At 44.8% G+C, this 15497-nt stretch overlaps 1 protein-coding gene across 2 annotated transcripts in view; it reads left to right on the plus strand.

The window, feature by feature from the left end:
- Positions 1 to 9464, plus strand: part of LOC103730245 (cytochrome c oxidase assembly factor 7) — a 38545-nt gene extending 29081 nt beyond the window's left edge. For both annotated transcript variants that reach the window (XM_008828426.3, XM_029561264.1), the window contains exon 3: positions 6112 to 9464. In XM_008828426.3, the coding sequence (XP_008826648.1) occupies positions 6112 to 6560 (449 nt within the window). In that variant the 3' untranslated portion in view covers positions 6561 to 9464. The remainder of the gene's footprint in view (positions 1 to 6111) is intronic.
- Positions 9465 to 15497: the final 6033 nt, after the last annotated feature.

A 15497-nucleotide genomic window follows, 5' to 3' on the forward strand; every position in this document is an offset into this window, starting at 1 on the left:
TCTCTACAGCACTGTTGGTTCTTGGTGGGGATATATTATTTGGGAATTTCATGTTACTATTTTTTCACTGTGGTTTTGACATGTGGATTTCTTTTATAGTTTCTGATTCTTGTGTGAGACTCAGGCCTTCAAGTTTAGGTCTGCCTATTTTTGGGATCTTTATGTGTCTTTGTGGTTTACTTTTTGGGCATGAAAAGCTGGTTCATCGAAGCTTCTGGTTCTCTCTTTTGATTTTATAATGGAGTGGCCAGATTGCTTTTGTCTTCAGGATTTCCCACAGAGGCCCAATTCAGATGAGGATCAGATGCTGTCAGTCTTTCTCCTAAGGTCTGGATTCCTTCAGGAAAGATTTTGACCTCAGGAATTTGGGACTTGGACTAGCCTGGGTGCTCTAAGTGAGGTCCAATTCAGGTGAAGGTCAGATGTTTTCAGGCTTTCTCCTAAGGTCTGGATCCCTCCAGGAATGATTTTGGCCTCAGGAATGTGGGGGTTGGACTGGCCTGGGAGCCTGCCCCAGGAAAGATGCTGGTCTAGGGCAGCTGGTGGCTGTGCCACCAAGAGATGCAAAGGCAGATGGGGCGGGAAGAGGCCCCAAGGCCTCCTGGGGACTGCACTGAGGAGCTGGGTTGGTCTGGATGCAAAGGATCAAGAAGAGGAAAGGTCAGCTCCCAAGTTCCAGAAAGAGGATGGCAGGTGGTGATGGCCCAGGGAAGCAGAGGGAGGTGATGGCGGGCCAGGTCCAGAAGCTGTGCTCCTGGGGCCCAGAGAAGGCACTAAGTTGGTTTGGATAAAAGGGGTCAGGAAGCAGTATTGGTTCCCCAGGTGTCTGGGGCCCCAAGGTAAGGAATGGGGCAGGGCTCAAACTAGGAGGAGAGAACAGCTGGGGAGATGGGAGGGTGAATGAGGCTGGGGAACTCAAGGTGAGGAGGGTGCTATGGATTTAGCCTGGAGAGAGGCCTGCCTGCGGGTAGGAGGCCTGCCGCGGGTCCTGTAGGCCCAGGGAAGCAAAGGGAGGTGAGGGCAGGGCCAGGCCCAGAAGCAGTGCTCCTGGGGCCCAGAGAAGGCACTACGTTGGTCTGGATGAAAAGGATCAGGAAGCAGTATTGGCTCCCCAGGTGTCTGGGACCCCAAGACAAGAAATGGGAGAGGACCCAAACTAGGAGGTGAGAATGGCGGGGGAGATGGGAGGGTGAATGAGGCTGGGGGAGTCAAGGCACGGAGGGCCCAATGGACTTACCCCCAAGAGAGGCCTGTGGGTAGGAGAGAGCTATTTCATTATTTTTATTTTATGTGTTTTGCCTGCATGTAGGTAGGTGCACCCATGTCGGGCAATGCCTGTGGAGGTCAGAAGAGGGCATCAGGTCCCCTGGAACTGGAGTCAGGGCAATTAATTATTAACCACTATGTGCTGGGAACTGAACCCAGGTCCTCTGCAAGAGCAGCCAGTGCTCTTTACCACTGAGCCAACTCTCTGGCCCCTTAATGATTGCTTTTTTAAAGACTGATAGTGCTCACAGCAGTTATGGTTACCTGCGCAAGACCGTCACAAGATTGAGTCAGTCAACATTCCAGCCTGTGTGAGGGAAGGGCTTAGGAGGCTCCATGTCTACCTAAGGATCTGTTGGCTGTTGATGACTACTGGGAAAGGGAGTCAGTGTTCTGGAGCATGCCCCTGTGGATGGCCCCACAGTCATGTACATGCAAGCAGCACTAATTTAATGACTTAGAGGGTTATCAAAAAATAAATAAAGAAGCCAGGCGTGGTGGTGCAACTGGCTGTTCTTCCAGAGGTCTGCAGTTCCCAGCACCTATTTCAGGAGGTTCACAACTACCTGTAACTCTAGCTCCAGGGATATCCTCTTCTAGTCTCTGCAGGCACCCACAAGCACACACATATACACACACAAATAAAGTGAATCTTAAAAAAAATATTAAATTTGTACTTCTTAAGAAATTTTTGTAAATGCTGAATATGTTTATATTTCTGAAAATAAGTAATGATGCAGAGAGATTTTCAATTTTGCAATGAAAAAACAAAGTACCATTGTTTTTTCTTTTTTTAAGACAGAAGCTCATGCTATAGCTTAGGCTGGTCTTGAACTCTTGATTCTCCTGCCTCTGCCTCCCCAGTACTAGGATTATAGGCAGGAACCACCATACCCTGTTCCAATATCATGACTTTTTTTTAAAAATATTTATTTTTATTTTTTGTATATGAGTATATTCCCTGCATGTATGTAAGTACATCCATGTCATACAGTGTCCGTGACACTGTATGGTGTTGGATCCCCTGGAACTGGAGTTAAGGATGGTTGTTAGCTGCCATGTGGGTACTGGGATTTGAACCTGGGTCCTCTGCAAGAACAGCTTGTGCTCTTAACTGCTGAGCCATCTCTCTAGCCCCTTAGTATCATGTCTTAAGGGAGCTTTCCTTAACCTCACCCCCAGCCTAGGTCAGGGTCTTGATACATTCTGATGGTACCTCCATACCCTTGTCACACATACGAGCATACATTTATTTGTATGGTTGTTAATATGTCTTGTAAGACCCACAAGGGCAGGGCAGTTACTGTCCCCCAGGACTCAGTGTATTACTTGGTAAATAATAGACATAATTTTGTTGTTCAAGGGAGTGTTGACAAGGTACCATGTAGCACAGGCTGGCCTCAAACTAGGTATACAGCCAAGGGTGGTGATTTTTTTAAATTATGTATACATGTGTGTTTCTATATGTGGATATGTGTACATGTGAGTGCAGCCTAAAGCATCTAGAAGAGGGTCTTGAATCCCCTGGAGCTGAAGTTGCAAACAGTTGTGAGTCACCCAACATGGGTGCTGGAAGCTGTACTGTGTTCCTCTGGAAAAGCAGCAAGCTCTCTTAACTGCTAAGGTCTCTCTCTAGTCCTCAAGGATTATTGTGAACTCCTGATTCCCTGTGCCTCTATCTCCCAGGTGATGGCATTACAGCCAGGTATCACCATGCTGGTCTAAATTACAGACATTCACTATAGAGTCTACCCTTGGTGTCCATGGAAGATTGGTTCTAGGATCTTTAAATCATTTCTAGATTAGGTTGGCTAATACAGTGTAAATGCTAATGTAAATAGTTTTTATAGCATGCACTGTTCTGGGAATAATAACAAGGAAAAAAGTTCATTCATGTTTAATATAGACACATTTTTTTACTCCTTAAAAAATTTTATGTGTGCCGGGTGTGGTGGCGCCTTTAATCCCAGCACTTGAGAGGCAGAGGCAGGCGGATCTCTGTGAGTTCAAGGCCAGCCTGGTCTACATAGTGAGTTCCAGGACAGCTGGGGCTACAGGGAGACCCTGTCTCAAAAAGACCAAAAAAAAAAAAAAATTTAAGTGTATGAGTGTTTTGCCTGCTTGCATGTATGTGCAGTGCCCAACAGAGGACTGAAAAGGGTATTGGGTTCCCCTGGAACTGGAGTTATAGGGGGTTGTGAGCCTCTCTGTGAATGCTGGGAACTGAACTTGGGTCTTCTGCAAGAGCAGCCATTGCTCTTAACCACTGAACCATCTCTCCAGCCCCCACATTTTTTTCTGAGTGTTTTCATTTCAAAGTCAGTTAAATTTGCAGATGATGTCTGGTTTAAATATGTTTCAGAGTGTTTGTAACTAATTGAATCTGCACATGCAGAACTCATAAATATGTAGATCCAACTGTACATTTAAATGAAGAAACATTAAGTGCTTGTTTAAAAAATGCTTTATTTTCTATTTATGTGTTTGTGTTTATATGTACCACATGTGTGCAGGAGTACATGGCGGTCAGAAGAGGGTGTTGGATTCCCTAGAACTCAAGTTATATGTATTTGAGAGCTGCCATGAGGGTGCTGGGAACCCAGCCCACATCCTCTGCAAGAACAGGAAGCACTCTTAACCGCTGAGCCATCGCTCCCTTAAGTGCTTATTGTAAAAATGCTATGTTCTGGGACTGGAGAGATGGCGTAACTGTTAAGAGTATTTATTGCTCTTCCAGAGAACCTAGGTTCAGTTCCCAGCACTCACATGGCAGCTAACACCCATTCTTAACTCCATTTCCAAGTGATCCAACACCCTCTTCTGGCCTCTGTGGGCACCAGGCACAAAATGGTGCACTTATATACATGCAGGCAAAATACTTATAAGCATAAAACAAAAATAGTCTTTAAAAATATTTTTTATTTTATGCATATATTACCTGTATATAGGTCAAGTGCACCCATGTTGTGCAGTGTCCACAGAGGTCAAAAGAGGGCTACAGATATAGAACTGGAGTTACAGATGGTTGTTAGCCACCATGTATGTGGTGGGAACTGATTCTACAGGAGCAGCCAGTCCTTGTAACCGCTAGGCCATCTTTCTAGCTCCAAAAATAAAATCTTAAAAAAAACTTTCCCTGGCTGGGCGTGGTGGCGCACACCTTTAATCCCAGCACTTGGGAGGCAGAGGCAGGTGGATCTCTGAGTTCAGGGCCAACCTGGTCTATAATGAGTTCTAGGTCATCTGGGGCTATAGGGAGACCCTGTCTCAAAAAGACAAAAAAAAAAAAAAAATTCCCCACATTGAAGGACATTTGAGGACACAGATTAGACTCTAGAGGCCTTACATATAAAAGACAGTACATTCAATTGGGTGGCAGGCAGTAGGAGGTATGAATAGGGGAGGGGATCTAAATACCATCAAATTATATTGTATGAAAATTGAAAAAATTCAATAAAAAGTATTAAAATTTTTAAATTTATTTTTATTTTGTGCATGAGTGTTTTGCCTGCATGTATGTAAATGTACCTATGTAGTGCAAGGCCCATAGAGGCCAGAAGAGGGTGCTGGATCTCCTGGAACTGGAGTTACAGATGGTTATTAGCCACCCTGTGAGTGCTGGGAAGCAAACCTGGGTCTTCTTCATGAGCAGCCAGTGCTCTTAACTGCTAAGCCATCTCTCCAGTCCCCCCAAATAAAATCTTTTTAAAAAGCTATGTTCCTGGGGCTGGAGAGGTGGCTCAGCAGTTAAGAATACTGGCTGTTCTTGCAGAAGACCCAGGTTCAAATCCCAGCACCCACATGGCAGCTAACAACTGTCCGAACCTCCAGTTCCAGGGGATCCAACAGCCTCTTCTGACCCATGCAGGCAATATATGCATACACATAAAATAAAATTAATAAATAAAATTTTTTTTTAAGTTTAAAAAGAAAAAAGCTATGTTCCTTTTGGGGGCAATATTTTTGAGACAGGGTCCCCCTGTTGCCCCAGCTAGCCTGGAGCTTGCTATGTAGACCAGGCTGGTCTTGAAGTCACAGAGATCTGCCTGCCTCAGCCTCCTGAGTGCTGGGATCAAAGGCATGTGCCACCATGTCCAGCGTAAAAGCTGTGTTCTTACTGTAACCTCATGGGGTAGACTCTAGTGGTCCAAGTTTTAACTTTATATGTCTGGGCTTCCCTATAAGATAGCACTTGAACTAAAGATTCCACGGCTGGAGAGATGGTTTAGTGGTTAAGAACACTGGCTACACTTGCAGAGGACCCAGGTTTGGTTCCCAGCACCCACATGGCAGCCAATAACTGTCTGTAACTCTAGTTCCAGGTGATCTAACACCCTCTTCTGGCCTCCATAGGCATTGTACACATGTGGTACATTTGCAGGCAAAACACATACACATAAATTTTTTTAAAAATTTGCTGGGTGTGGTAGCGCATGCCTTTAATCCCAGCACTCAGGAGGCAGAGGCAGGTGGATCTCTATGAGTTCAAGGCCAGCCTGGTCTACAGAGTGAGTTCCAGGACAGCTGGGGCTACAGGGAGACCCTGTCTCAAAAAGACCAAAAAAAAAAAAAAAAAGATTAAAAAAAAAATTAACTTAAAAAGATTCTATGGCTTAAAAAATGTAAGCATTCCCTGCTACCTTTCTCTTGTGATATCTTAGCTCATAGACCTTTGACCAGGAGTTGTCCTGAGACAAGTAGGTTCTACCCTCACTGGGGTTTGCGTTCTTTTGGGGGGTAGTACTGAGGATTGAACCAAGGCCTCACACATATTAGACAGCTCTATTCCTCAGCTATGTCCCCAGCCCTTGGGTTTACCTCTTTCTTTGTCTTCTGTCCTTGCAGGCGGACTGGCTCAGGACCTGAAAGCTGCCTCTGCCTGCTTTCTGATGGCCTGTGAGAAGCCCGGAAAGAAGTCTGTGGAAGCATGTCACAATGTGGGGCTCCTGGCACATGATGGACAGGTCAATGAGGATGGCCAGCCTGACCTGGGGAAGGCCAGGGACTATTACACCAGGGCTTGTGATGGCAGCTATGCAGCCAGCTGCTTCAACCTCAGTGCCATGTTTCTGCAGGGCGCCCCTGGCTTTCCCAAGGACATGGACCAGGCATGTAAATACTCAATGAAAGCCTGTGACCTGGGCCATGTCTGGGCCTGTGCCAATGCCAGCCGCATGTATAAACTTGGGGATGGTGTTGGTAAGGATGAAGCCAAGGCTGAGATGCTAAAAAATCGGGCCCGGGAACTGCACAAAGAACAGCAGAAAAATGTCCAACCCATAACCTTTGGGTAAGGTGGTGTGTCCCACCGTCCCTCCAGGCAACAGACAGCTTGACACTGGCTCCTCCTTTCTGAGATCAGATGAGCCCTTTGTAGATCAGCCTGCCAGAGCAGGAAGACCTTGGACTTGCTATCTTGGGTAATACAGCGCCATCTGCTCCAGAGTGTTGCCTGCTGGGAGTGGTCGAAGGGTATATTTCAGTAAAGAATCCTTTGGTGTATTCTGGGAGGACACCCATATTTATAGGGTCTTTTTAAACTCCTGAACCTCTGAAAAATAGGAATAAATTATAGAGCCATAAACTTTTGGGTTTGGGGAACACAAATAGAATTGGAAAAAATAGCCACAGGCCTGAAAGGAGCAGCCTTTACTTTGGAAGGGCTTGAAAATAAGAAAGTATCTTAATTTACATAATAGAGGTCTTAAGAAGCTAAGAACAGTCACGACTGCCACCCTCTGGCTTACATAACCATGGTGTGGGCTTGCCTTTTGCCTTTCCAGTTAGACTGTTTAGCGGATTCATAGGGCTCAAGAGCAAGCTGAGTGCGTCCTGAAGGTTGAAGGTACTTACGCTATAGGATTGCCAGAGAAGAGGAAACCTAAGCCTGCCCTCCTCAGAGTCAAAAATGAGCCTCCTCAGGCATTCACCTGATTTTGCTCCTCATGACAAGGGAACAGATGATTCCCAAAGCCACACCAGCTAGTAGTGTGTAAGCAGGGGTTATGGGACTTGGTAGCACCAAGTTTGTCCGCTGGAACGAAACCCTTTCTTTAACAGGGTTTTGTGATGCCTAGACTGACCTCAAAGTACTGCCTCAGCCTCCCCAGTGCTGGGATTACAAGCATATGCCACCATGCCTGGAGGGTCTGAACTTTTTAAGTTGTCCCTGTGAATAAACTCTTTTCAGTTGGTTTTTCATTTGTAATGTTAGTGCTTTCTCCCAATTCTGGGCAGCATAGAATGTGTTCTTCATAGTCATTGTGCCTTGTCTTTGAAGAACGTTGACTTTTTTTTCTTGTTGTCTCCATACGTGTAGCCAGGGGGCGAGCTTGTCATTTTCCTCTGGTGACTGGACCATTATATCTGTCACCAACCTTTGCTCTTCCCAGTTTTGCAGTTAGCTGCCCTAGAAGGAAGGCTTGCCTTGTGAAGGTTTGTGAGTATAGCCAGCTGTCTTCTCATGTTGATATAGGAGAGGGGCTTTCCCAAGTGCAGAGAGAAGTTTTAAAAGGCATCAAGTTTGTTTTTAAAATGTCTTAAAAGCAGCTTTTGGTGTGCTTAAAATAAACCCTATAGGCTAACAAGCATAGGAAGAGATACTAGCATTACTAGTCATGTAGGAAGTATACATCAAAACCTCAGGAACTCTAAACTCAACATAAAAACAAATGAGGATCAGCAAGATGGCTCAGTAAGGGCACTGGCCACTGAGCCTGACCAACTGAACCTGATCATCACCCAGGATCCAGCCACATGGTGGAAGGAGAGAACTGACTCCTATAAGTTGTCCTCTGACCTCCACACACACACTACACACGCTGCGGCATGCTCGAGCCTTCTCTCATACAATAAATATCTTAAGATATAATAATTATTAAAAAGAAATAGGCGCAAGGCCTTGATAGATGTGTCACCAAAGAAGATACGTAAATGGAAAGTAGGTGCTTGAAATGATCCATGTAACATGTCAGGAGGGAAATGCAGAAACAAACTATACTGTTGGAACACTACTAGAGTGTCTAGACAACATTGACAACACCAAATGCTAGTGGGGTGTGTTATCACTGCTGTGGAAACAAGATGGTATAGCCACTCTGAACAATAGCGTAGCAGTATCTTGTGTTAACTAAACATACAGTATACTTTGTGAATCTTGCTCCTTGATATTTCCCCAAGAGAATTGGAAATATGCTCATAGAAAAACCAGTACATGGATGTTCATAGCAACCTTATTTATAATTTATAAGGCTGAGACAGGAAGATTGCCCCAAACTTAGAAGCAATCAAGATGTCCTTCAATAGGTGAGAGGATAAACTGATACATCCAGACAGTAGACTAATACCAGTGCTAAAAAGAATGTGTTAGCGAGCCACAAAAAGATGTAGAGGAATATTGCCAAGTGAACGAAGCCTATCCAAAGGGTTACGCTCTTGATTCCAGGTGTATGATACTGGCTAGTATTCTCAAAAGGAGTAACTGGAGACAATAAGGGATTAGAGACTGGCAGTGTGGCTCAGTGGTAGAGTGCCAAGTTCCTGGGGTCCACAAGTTCTCAGCACCACAGTTTTAAAAGTTCAGGTGTCACAGGGTGTGGTGGCGCAGGCCTTTAATCCCAGCATTTGGGAGGCAGAGACAGGTGGATCTCTGTGAGTTCGAGGCCAGCTTGGTCTACGTAGCAAGTTCCAGGCCAACTGGGGTTACAGAGAGACCCTGTCTCAGAAAGACCAAAAGGAAAAAAGAGTTCAGGTGTCAGGGTGAATAGTTAAAGCACAGAGAACTTTGGTCATAGAACTACTCTGTATGATACTCTTAACATTGAATGTGCGTCACTTGCCATTTGTCCAAATATGTAAAATATGCAACAAGAGTGAACCCTCATGTAAGCTGTGGACTTAGGGTGAAGATGCCCAGAATAGGTTCAGCAGTTATGTGCTTTTCTGGTAGACATGTTGAGGCTGTTCATGTGTAAGGGCTGATATCTGTATATAGGAAATCTCTGTATTGTCTCAAGTTTGCTGTGAACCAGATACTCTAAAAAGTCTATTGAAAACAGAATCACACTGAGATACTACCTCACACCCATTAGGATCACCGCTATTAAAAAAATAAATGTCAAAGTTGCAGGAAAATTGGAACCCTTATGCACTGTTGATGGGAATGTAAAAGTTTAGAAATAAATTGCATTTTTCTTTTATGAAATTGAAAAAGTTTGTGACTATCATGGATGAACTGAAGACACTATGCTAAGTGAAATCACCCAGTCACAAAAAGATAAATATTGTATCAATTTAGCATGGCACCATGGCAATCCTCAGTACACTTGGGTTTGCCAGGGGCAAGGGTAAAGGAGTTAAGAAGAACTGTTAAGTGAATAGACTTTCAAGTTCAAAAGACCAAGTGCTGGAGCTTAGTTGCACAACAGTGACCACATACTGTGCCAGAGCTAATGCTCCTGTAATCCCAGAGTTTTATAGGCTGAGACAGGAGGATTGCCTTAAATCTAGGCCAGACTGGACTATAGAGACCCTGTCTCTAAAACACAGAAAGCCAAAAAAAACTTCTGTACATTTAAATATGATTAAGATAGTAAATTTTATTAGAGACCCTGTCTTTAAAACATAGAAAGCCAAAAAAGACTTGTGTCTCCACAATTTTAAGCTAAATACTGTTTATAAAATGCAGGGTTTGAAGTTTTTATTGAAGTACTATGATCACTGGCAAGATGGCTCAGTAGGTAAAGGCACTTGCTGCCAAGACTGATGACCTAAATTTAGTCCCCAGGACCCACATTATGGAAGGAGAGAGCGTTAAAAACAACAAGACCAGCACTCATACACCTAAAGATATAAAAAATAAATAAAAAATATTTAAAGGAGGGGGGAAGGCCTGCTAGAGAGATGAATCAGCAGTTAAAACACTGGATGCTCTTCCAGAGGACCTAGGTTCAGTTACAAGCACCCACATGGTGGCTAACAACTGAAACTCTAGGTTTCAAGGGATCCAATGCTCTCTTCTGGCCTCTGTCGGCATTGCAAGTATAGGTGTATTTACATGCAGGCAAAACACACACATAAAGTGAAAAAAAAATGTGTGTGTGTGTATATATATATATATATATGTATGTATTTTTGAAACAGGGTCTCCCTGCAGCCCCAGCTGGCCTGGAACTCACTATGTAGACCAGGCTGGCCTTGAACTCACAGATATCTGCCTGCCTCTGCCTCCCAAGTGCTGGGACTACAGGCGTGCACCACCATGCCTGGCAATAAATAATTTTTTTAAATCTAAAAACTATCTCTGAGTCTGAAAGCTACTAAGGATCTGAAAGATGTCACTCCAGTAATAGTGGAGTCAGCAGATGTGTGGAGGCCAACAGTGGACTAGTTACAGGGTTGTAGCCTAAAAAACAGTGCTAGATTTTTGCTGTATATGCTTAAAAAATGCACAAAGTAGGGCCAGGTATGGTGCTGCACACCTTTAGTCCCAGCATTGGGGAAGCAGAGGCAGGCAGATCTCTGTGCATTCCAGGCCAGCTGGGGCTACATACTGAGACCCTGCCTCAAAAAAGGTAAAAGAAAAAAAAATAAAAATGCTGTGTTCTGGGGCTGGCGGAATGGCTCAGTGGTTAAGGGGGTGTGCTGCCCTTGCAGAGGACTTGAGTTCCAGTCCCAGCACCCAAGTCAGGCAGCTTATAATCATCTGTAACTCCAGTTGCAGGGCATCCAACGTCTGGCCTGGACACCAGCACTCTCATGCACATACAATTTAAAATAAATCTGTTCAAAAAATTATTTTATCTTTTTGAGACAAGGTCTCCCTGCAGCCCTAGCTGGCCTGGAACTCACTGTGTAGACCAGGATGGCCTCAGTCTCACAGAGATCCACTTGCCTCCCACCCCCACCCCCCAGTACTGGGATTAAAGGCTTGTGCCACCAGGCCTGGCCTTTGAAAAAAAATTTTTTTTTAATTTGTATGTGTATGAGTGTATTACCTACATGTGTATAAGTGCACCCATGTTGTGCAGTGCCTGCAGAGGTAAGAAGAGGGGTCGGACCCCAGGAACCAGAGTTATGGATGGTCCTCTGCAAGAACAGTCAGGGCTCTAAACTGCTGAACCATTTCTCTAGCCCCTAAAATAAATCTTTTTTTTTTTTGGTCTTTTTGAGACAGGGTCTCCCTATAGCCTCAGCTGTCCTGGAACTCACTATGTAGACCAAGCTTGCCTTAAACTCACAGAGATCCGCCTGCCTCTGCCTCCTGAGTGCTGGGACTAAAGGCGTCGCCACCATGCCCAGCTAATAAATCTTCTTTTAAAAATTAAGAATTTGCCAGGCGTGATGGCGCTCTTGGGGAGGTGGGAGTGCAGAGGCAGGCATATCTCTGTGAGTTCAAGGCCAACTGAGACTACAGGGAGACCCTGTCTCAAAATAAACAAAAACAAAAAAAATTTAGAATTTATTTTAAAAGTACTGCGTTCTCATAGACACAATTTGGTATTTTTTGGCACAATAGTGTTACTTTTCTTAACTCATGTGGCCTCCAAGGATAATGGCACTCATGTGCACATACACACAATTTAAAATGTCTCTAAAAAAATTAGGCATTCATACTGTGCTCTCGTAGACACTGTTGGCATTCTTTGGCACAATAGCACTGCTTTTTTTGTTGGGTGCCAGTTGTGCTTTTTATTTTTTTAATGTTTTATTTATTATTTTTATTTTATGTGTATGAGTGTATTGCCTGCATGCATGTGAGTGCACCCGTGTCGTGCAATGCTGCAGAGGTCAGAAGAGGGCTTCTGATTGCCCTAGAACTGAGTTAAGGACGGTTCGTAGCGCCATGTGGGTGCTGGGACTCAAACCTAGGTCCTCTGCAAGAGCAGTCAGTGCTCTTAACCGCTGAGCCATCGCTCCAGCCCCTGTGCTTATTTTTTATGGAATAATTCCTTCCCAGGGCCTGTGACATCTGGGCCTGTAAGTCACATCCTGAGATGGAACTGGGAACAATGGAGGACCATTAACTGTCAAAATGTGGTATTTCAAGCCAGATGTGTACAGTGTGATCCAACATTCAGAAAACTTAGGCAGGGGCGTGGTTGAGTTCAAAACCACCCTGGACTGCAAAAGGAGGCCCTGTTTCAAAAATGAAAAGCCAGTATGGGGCATGGATGACATGGGGCAAGAGCCAAGGAGGGGAGGAGGGGAGGGACTGAGGAAACTAGGCAAGAAAAGGAGAGCAGAGTCAACATGAGGGTAAAGAAAGATGTGCTTTAGTCTGGCAACTGTGAGGACCGTGGGGGTCATTCATACTGATTTGAAGCTTGTGCACTGGGGTTGGAACAAGAAACAGCTGTTTGCTGGGTGTTGGTTTTTTTTTGTTTGGTCGGTTTTTTTTTTTTTTTTTTTTTTTTTTTTTTTTTTTTTTTTGGTCTTTTTGAGACAGGGTCCCCCTGAAGCCCCAACTGGCCTGGAACTCACTATGTAGACCAGGCTGGCCTTGAACTCACAGAGATCCGCCTGCCTCTGCCTCCCAAGTGCTGGGATTAAAGGTGTGTGCCACCATGCCTGGCTTGTTTGCTGATTTTTAAGATACATATATTTAGGAATAAGTTTCATTTGGGGGCTTATTTTTTTGAAATTGCTTGAAAATTTTTGTAAAGAGCAGTAGAGCAAAAAGAAAATGCCTGTTGGCTTCTGCAGACGTGTACGAGTCTGGGTTAGTCAGAGGTAGACTGTGTGTTTGGGGTACCTGAATGAGAAAAATATCAACTAAAAAAATATTATTTTAGGGCCCGGAAAGATGGTTCAGTGGGTAAAGGTGCTTGCCACCCAAGCCTGATAACCTGAGTTCAATGCCTTGAACCCTTGTAAAGGTGGGGGGGTGGGTGGGAACCAACCTCTGATCTTCACATTACACCCGTGACACACACCCACACTCATATCACAGACAACTAATAATAATAATAATTAAAAAAATATTTTTAGAAGGCATGAGGTAATCACTTTGGGTGGGGGAGGTTGGAAATTTCTTTGGCTTCTAAACGTTTGTTTTGCAGCTTAGACTCTTTGAAGTCTACATCAGGGTTTATGATGGTTGGCGGGGACCAGACTCTCCAGTTTTTAGGTCTAAAGGGCATATCTGGTTTCCACACTTTGTTCTACATTTTATTGACTGTCTGACCTTGGGCAAGTTACTCAACCTTCTGGGTTGGGTTTTGTAACCATTCAGGTAGAGATAAGAAATCCTTCTAGTAGGTTCTGAGGAAGATTAAGTAATACCTTTATCATAGCATGGTAGACTTTAAAGGCAGACTCTGCAGTTACATCATTGTTTCTCCCCACGTGGCACAGTGTGGCACTGCTTGCTTCTGTGAGTGTAGCTTCCCAAACAGGCTGTCATTCTTCACTATCTGGGGAGCGAGGCAGGGAGCTTTTGGGGGGCGATGTTGTTGGCACAAAACAGCTGCCGGAGCGGGCCTGGCAGGTGAGTAGGCCCCTCTGCTGCCTGATTGCGGTCCCTGAGAAGCACCTGCTGGGGGCCCAGAGTGGAAACTATTCCCAGCTGGTGCCCTCCCCAAGCTTGAGGAGTGGTGATTGGATTACAGTTTAAATATCAGGCCTTCCCTCTGTCAAAAGAGGAAAGAATAAAATTCTTTGCCCAATATATGTCTTCCCACCCCCATGACATAATCCCTGCCTCTGTATTTAGCTCCATCTTGTTCCTAACTTGGGCTTCTGCATCAGGGAACTGCTTGTAATCTCTGTAACCTGCCCAACAGCAAAAGATGGTCGGTACACCCAGGTCAGCTGTGTGGGCGGGGGGAAGTGTTCATTGACTAGGATAATCAGTACGTAACGTACACCGACATCACATCGCACATCTTGAATATATACATTTTTCATGTGTCAGTTTATTATAAAAATGCGCAGGTTGATGTGCGTTTGCTGCTGCTGGTTTCTTCCCCGGAAAGCCCTCTTCCCTTTCGCCTTCAGCTCAAGCTGGAAGGCTGTGCATTCCTCCTGTCTGTGGTAGTGGCGTCCTCCAACTGCTCCTGCATGTAGCTTCCATCCATCACTGCACTGGTGACACTGTGCCAGCCTCTGTGTGTTTACTGTCTGTGCTTCTCTCAGGACTGTAAGTTCTTAGGGAATAGGGGCTTGGTAGGTCCCATCGCTACCCTTAGAGTCCTGAGGGAGGCCAGGCTTGGCCCAGGCTGTCAGTGGCTGTTTGCACAAATGAACGGTACAGTGGGGGCTTAGCAGCCTCCCACCTCAGGCCCAGGGCTCCTCTTTATGTCTAAGACTCATTGTGGTCCACTGGGCTGTTGTGTTCTTTGAAATTTCTTAATAAAGGCCACCCCGACTACAGCAGCTGGCGTGACTTAAGCTGGATCAGCCCTCTTAAGCGCTGATCTTTCAGATTTTGAAAAAATTAAGGGACAGGACCCAACATTGCCACCCTGGCGTCTTAAAGCATGTGCTCAGCAACTTAATGCCAGCAGACCAATATTAATATCCTCATGGCCAAAGAATCATAAGTAGGTCACATGTTCTCAGAATACTAAGACTATTTCTTAGAACACTAAGAATAGTTGATAGTCTTTGCTCATCACAACTACTTATTTTATGTTTCTCTCCCTGATTAGTCTGTGAGATTTTAAGACAGAAACCAAGAACTCTGTCCTCCTTGAAATCCCGAGATTCTTGTCTCCTTCAGAAGCACCGTACCATCTCCATCTCTTGAAGTATCTGCTTAAAGGAGCGATTCTTGGGTTCACCTTGACCTAGTGAATGAAAACCTGGGGTTTAAAGCAGCAGGCCCCAGGGCAGTCATGCGCACATTCAGGCCAGCAACCATGCCAGCAACAGAAGCTGCCGCTTCTTAGCTTGGCACCATGACTTCCCTGTAGTCTGAGCTCTGCTCTGGCTTCAGAGTTTTTGGGTTTGTTTTTATTTTAAAAACTGTTTATTCGGGGGCCTGGAGAGATGGCTCAGTGGTTAAGAGCAGTAGCTGCTCTTGCAGAGGACCTGTGTTTGATTCCCAGGACCCAGTTCCAGGGTATCTGATACCCTCTTCTGACCTCCACGGGCATTGCATGACATGGGTGCACCTATATACATGTAGGCAATACACTCATACACATAAAAATGATTAAAAATTTTTTCATTGTTTACTTTTTTAATGTGTGTTTTGCCTGCATGTATATAAGTGCATCTGTGTGTGCAAT

Source organism: Nannospalax galili, unplaced genomic scaffold (assembly GCF_000622305.1).
Source record: "Nannospalax galili isolate Female #2095 unplaced genomic scaffold, S.galili_v1.0 scaffold713, whole genome shotgun sequence".
Lineage (NCBI taxonomy): Eukaryota > Metazoa > Chordata > Mammalia > Rodentia > Spalacidae > Nannospalax > Nannospalax galili.